General features: G+C 25.2%; 1 protein-coding gene across 1 annotated transcript in view; it reads left to right on the plus strand.

The window, feature by feature from the left end:
- Window positions 1-5,650, plus strand: part of LOC117178132 (SAFB-like transcription modulator) — a 64,992-nt gene extending 59,342 nt beyond the window's left edge. Inside the window, exon 15 of the mRNA XM_033369388.1 lies at window positions 4,263-5,650. Within this exon, the coding sequence (XP_033225279.1) occupies window positions 4,263-4,428 (166 nt within the window). The 3' untranslated portion in view covers window positions 4,429-5,650. The remainder of the gene's footprint in view (window positions 1-4,262) is intronic.
- Window positions 5,651-6,423: the final 773 nt, after the last annotated feature.

The following is a 6,423-nucleotide window of genomic DNA, read 5'->3' on the forward strand; positions in this document are numbered from 1 at the left end:
TTTTGTTAAAAATTCTTTTTCTTGGTGGTCGAAAAGTCATCCTCTTGGATTGAAAATTTATATTTTTTGTGAAAAATTCAATTATTTATTGAAAAAATTAATTATATTATGGAAAATTCAACTATTTATTTTATTTTTTTGTTAAATTTCAAAAATACTTGACATAAATGTCACTGATTTCACAAATATCTCCAAAATTGTTCACGTAATTCAAATATAACACAAATATAAAGATTTTAAATAACAAAGAATTCAAATTACAAAGATTGAAAATATTTCACAAAGATATTTTTAAAATCTACAAAATTTTTTAAATAGTTTACAAATATTTTGATCATTTCATATTTTTGGTGAAAAATGTTGTTAAGAAAATTAATTATATTGTAGAAATTTTAACTATTTTGTGAATTCAACTGTGTTCTGAAAAAATTGTTTTTTCCTTTCTTAAAAATTCAACTATTTGGTTAACATTTCAACTTTAAAACAAAATTTAATTATTTTAAATCATGAATTTTATAGAAAATTGAAATATTTTCTTAGAAATTCTTTTGCTTTTGTGATCGAAAATTTATCGTTTTGGATTAGAAATTATTATTTTTTGTGAAAAATTCGATTAGTTTGTTGAAAAAATTAATTATATTGTAGAAAATTCATCTATTTTGTAATTTTTTTTTTGTTTTGTCCAAAATTCGTCTCTTGCTGAAATTCAACTATTTTGTTAAAAATTCAACGGTATTCTGAAAAATTCGTTTTTTTCTTTCCTAAATATTCAACTATTTTGTTAATAATTCTTTTTCTTGGTGGTCGAATTTTCATCCTGTTGGATTGAAAATTATTATTTTTTGTGAAAAATGCAATTATTTATTGAAAAAATTAATTATATTATGGAAAATTCAACTATTTTTTTTATTTTTTTGTTAAATTTCAAAAAGACTTGACAAAAATGTCAGTGATTTCACAAATATTTCAAAGATAAATAAAATTATATATCACTAAGATTGAAAAGATTTCACAAAGATATGTAAAAGGTCTACAAAAACTTGAAAATATTTACACGATTTTACAATTTTTTGGGATTTTTTAATTTTAAAAACGATTTCAAACTATGCCAAAAAGAATTTTAAAGATTCCATTGATATCAATAATTTCAGGAAATTTCAAAAATTTCACAAAGATTTAAAATATAACGCAAAGATTTCATAAAGATTTCGAAAAGATTGAGAGATTTCACAAAGATATTTAAAAAATCTACACATTTTTTTTTAATATTTCAATGATTTCGAAAATATTCCAAATAGTTATAAATATTGCATGGCCATTTTAAGAGAATTCACAAGTATTTAAAAAATTTAATTTAGTTCACAAATGTTTCAAAATTTTCACAATGCTTGATAATATTTCACAAAAATGTCAAAAAAAATCACAAACGTATAAGTGATTTCACCAAAATTCTAAATTACAGAGTATGAAAATATTTCACAAAGATATTTAAAAGATCTACAAAAATTTCAAAATAATTTACAAATATTTTAATGATTTAACTAAATTGTAAAGAATTCGAAAGTATTTCACAAATATCTGATAAATCACAAAGATTTTGAATGTTATGACAAAGATTGAAAATATTTCACAAAGATATTTAAAAGATTTACAAAAATGTCGATAAAGTTTACAAAGGTTTCAAACGACATCACAAGGATTTCAGAAATTTTTTAAATACTTCACAAAATATCACTGATTTCACAAATATTTCACAGAAATCACAAAAAGGCTTAAAAAATATAATTGATTTAACTAATATTTCAGATTTCAAAAATTTTAAAAAGGCTTCAAATGATCTGACAAAGATTTTATCTAGGCTTCAATGATATCACAAAGATTTCAACAAATATAATTTTAGTATGTAAAAAAAAACATATCTAATAATTGTAATGAAAATTTTATTTAAATTTCATTAAAAGTACTAGAAATTGTTTTTAAATTAATCGACTTTTGAGATTAAATAGAATTGACTGGATTTTTGAAAAAGTAGGCCTGGAATTTTTTTAAAGTATACTGTGGAAATCTCAAAAAGTAATGTAATTCCATACAGTTTGCGAGATACCCGTAAAAAAGGTTTTAATAATAAGTAAAGTTCCCTAACTCCCTGTTATCAGAATAAAATTCCCTCCTTTTTTTTTTACCTAAAAATGAATAATTTTTAACCGCTGTGATCCGGGAAATTCAAATCATTTTTTTTTTTTTTTTTTAATTAAAACGGGAGACACCGGCTCTAATTTGTATTCTTAAATTGAATAAATCAAATTGTGGGATTTTTAGGAATTTAAAATCTTTCATCATTTTTAAACGAATTTTTAAACATATTACAGATTTCTAGATTTTTGGAGGATTAAGATTTCAAGAAATTTAACAAGATTAAAAACCTTTGTATGGGTTTCAAAGAACTTTATAAAATTTCAAAAAATTAAAAAGATTTCAAGGGAGAAAATTAAAAAATATTTTTGACAATTTCAGACGTGTTGAAAAAGAATCTAGAAAATGATAAAGAAAGGTATTTTATCGCAGGATTTTTCAAAATTGTAGGAAAAATTCAAGCCACTTTAAAAAATATTTAGGAATTAAAAAAAAAAATTTATCTTGAAACATTTCAAAATTCATAATTATATATATATATATATTTAAATACTGCAAAATAAAAAATAAAAATAATTAGAAAACATTCACATTTTTTCCGCATATTTAAAAATTTTTTGAAATTTTTTGAAATTTTTTGAAATTTTCAAATTGTTAAAAGCTAATATTTTTAAATCTTCTCAAGATTTCAATTAGATTCGAATACTTTAAAAATGTATCTTAGGAAATATTTTGTATTCCTTTGAAATCTTTCAAATTGAATTAAATAACATTTGAACTTTGCAGAATTGCAAAAAAATTCTTTAAAATCTTCAACATTCATTTCCGAAATTTTAGGACATTTGAAATATTTTGGAAACTGCATTTTTTTCTTAAAATTAATTTTTTAGATTGAAAATCATTCGAAAATTTCTCAGGAATATTTTTTTAAATGAGAAATTTTATATTTTTCCAGGAATCGTAAGAAAAAATGTTTATTCTATGAAACCTTTGCAAGTCCTTAAAAAGCTTTTTTTTCGAAATCTTCAAAAGTATGAATTAAAAAAAATCTATACAAGTTTTAAATTATTTTTGAATAATTTAAAATTCCATACAATGTAAAACTAATTCAAATTTTAGAAAAAATTTGGAACGTTGTAAAATTGCAACATTTTTCTTTAAAATATTCTTTATTCTTTTTCGAGATTTTAGGAAGCGTTTTGAAATATTTTTCAGGTTTCTCTTAGAATTCATTTTTTTAAATAAAATATTTAAAATTTTTCGTCAATCATAAGAAAATTGTAGAATCTTTTTTAAAGTTTTAAAATTCTTAAAAAGATTCTACATTTTCAAAACATACTTTTTGTTTTAATTTGTCCCAACATTTTCAATATATACACTTTGTTTTAATTTGCCTGAAAATTTTCCAGATTTTTTTCGACACTTTCTAGAAATTCTGTAAAATATTTAAAATGTCCTCAAATTTGTTGAAATGTTTGAAATCTTTTTATAAAATTACCATTTTTATCAGTTTTCTTTCAAAATTAATTTTTCATAATAAAAAATCATTTAAAGTTTTCCCACGAATCTTAGGAAATATTTTTTATTCCTTTGAAACCTGTTAAAAGTCTGCATTTTTTTTAGTTTGTTGAAATATTTTTAATATTAGGGTATATTTTTAATACTTTACAAAATCCTCTGTATTCTTTTTCGAGATTTTAGGAAACATTTTGAAATATTTTTTCTGTTTTTCCTTATAATACATTTTTGAAATAAAAAAATCATAAAAAATTTTCGTAAAAAACTTATAAATTTTTGTACGAAATCGGAAAAAAGCTGCGTTTTTTTTTTAATCAAGATTTCAATTATTTTTTAATCTTTTCAAAATGTACAAAATAAAATCTTACAAATTCTTTTTGCACGTATTTTTTAATTTTCAAAACTTAAAGTTAATCTTAGAAAATAAATTTCGGGATATTTGGTAACATCTTTTTTTTTTTTTTTTTTTTGAGGCAAAATTTCATGCCGACATTTTCCTGTTATTTTTTAAAATGTATACCACCATTGTCACGTATTTTGAATTTTTTGGAATGAGCAGAGAGATGAAATAACAGTAAAATTGAGGGTACTAAGGATAAATTTTGCAACAGGTGGGGTAACTCAAACAGTATGGGAAACACCCTGAGGCACCCTGGACCACCAATGTACCAAGGAGGTCCCATGCCGTCAATGGGAATGTCGGGACCAGGAGGAGCTCCAGCCTCCTATGATCGATTTGACCCCTACAAAGGATCCATGCCAATGCGAAAATACTGAGTGAACTCGGATTCAAATGCATCCTCCAATCGAAGAAGTAACACAGATATGCCAGTCATTATTTCGTGCATTAAAAGTGTATTTAATTATAAGAACTGCAAAACACGGTTAGCCCTCGATGACACTTGTCATCGAAGTTTTATTTCATAGCATCTCAGAACTCTGCCAAATTTTACGAGAAACCTCCAGCGATTGCATTTAAATCGCTAATTATAGAATTTCAAAAAAGAAAAAAGAAAAAGAAGAAAAAAAATCGCAATTATAATAACTATAATTTAGTCGCGATTTCAATTAAGTATGAATGTCAATCCACAAATCGTCAGTAAATCTAAATAGCGATTACAATTCAACAAACGGCTATGACCCACCAACTTAAAAAAACAAAAAAATCGCGCATGCCAATTGAGCGATACCATTTTTCCAATCGTACCCAACCTACGATTCCGAGCAATTAAAAGAGAGATAATTCTCTCACTTATTTCAAGGCTCCCGTCACTCTCCCCGTACGGTCTCGCACGCGTCTGTGGCTGACCAATTGAAAAGAGGCCCCGAAGAGTGGGGAGCCAATGAACGGCGCTTGAGAAAAATAACCTGACAACACGCGGCATAGGTGGGGGACCCACCAGACTTGGAATATCCGAATTCTTTCACGTTTTTTTTCGGTCCTTGGAATAACTGAGAGTTTACACTACTGGTATGATCGAGTTTCTCGAATAATGACACACTGATCAAACTCTCCCCTCTTTTTTTTTTTTTTTTTTTTAATACGAATTCTGCCCTTGAGCAGGAATTTACACAATGTAGCTTTTCCTTCGGACTCGAGTGTTCACTACAAGATTTTAAGAAACTGACAATTCTCTAGATTTTGTACAATGGACAAGGAAGAAAGAAAAGCACCAAGAAAAATTTGGATATTAATTGTTCTTTAATGCTGCTGCAGTTTAGTTTGTTGCGTTTTGTAAACCGTTCTTTTTTTTACGTTACGGTAGTTTTGAAGTTTGATTTTTCGAGCTTCACTGACCAATTGGCGCACGAGTTCGACTCACACTTCTGTTTTAGGATCAAGTAGAATCGACGATATTGTACTATATTATATATTATTGAAGCAAATCTGCAGCAGAGAAATTTAAATGTATATCTGATTTCTGCTAGCGGTACTACCTTGTATACACGACGTCGTGAGGTAAAGAGTATATCTTGAATAAACCTAGGATAACAGCAATTTTCTGGCCGTTTTGAACATTATTTCGAGATTTATCAAGGTGTTTTTTTAGAGCATTAATATTTTTTTCCCAGCAGGATAACGACAACATGGACGAAAAATGGAAATTGTGATTTTTTTTTTTATTCTGAAAAAGGATGGGTTTTTCTTTTTCCCTAGATTTTTAGAGGTGTTTCTTTTTTTTTCTTATCTGGAACTTGGAAAAAATGTATTAGCAACCTTTAATGGGGCCGAAAAAAATATTTTTTTCTTGTAAGGAGGTTTTTTTTAATGTCTTAAATTTTGTACCTAGTTGATTAGAAAATTATTAATTTATTTTTAAAATTTTGGGTGGATTGAAATGTTTATGTATTAAATTGTCATGTGAAATTATGTAAATTTAATTTTGTTTACATGTGTTTTTAATGCAATGTTTAAGAAAATAAAATTTTCGGTTTTCAGAAGCTGAAGAAAATTGAAAAAATATGGGTGGGATATTGAATATTCACCTGTTAAAAATTCAATTTAATTTAATTGGAGAATATTCCATTGTCAACAGTAAAATTTGAAACGTAGAAAAATTGAAGAAAACAGAATGTTTAACCTTTGGAAAATTAAGAAATTTTCATTGTTGGTATATTTGGGAAATTTAATATTCATCTTTTAAAAATTGCATTTTTAATTTTCTTTAATTTTCAACAATTAACCATTTTTTTTTAATTCAACTATTGAAAATTGAATTTTCAAGTTCCTTCAATTTTCAAAAGTTGAAAATTAAATTTTTTTGTTTTTTC

This window comes from Belonocnema kinseyi, chromosome 8 (assembly GCF_010883055.1).
Source record: "Belonocnema kinseyi isolate 2016_QV_RU_SX_M_011 chromosome 8, B_treatae_v1, whole genome shotgun sequence".
Lineage (NCBI taxonomy): Eukaryota > Metazoa > Arthropoda > Insecta > Hymenoptera > Cynipidae > Belonocnema > Belonocnema kinseyi.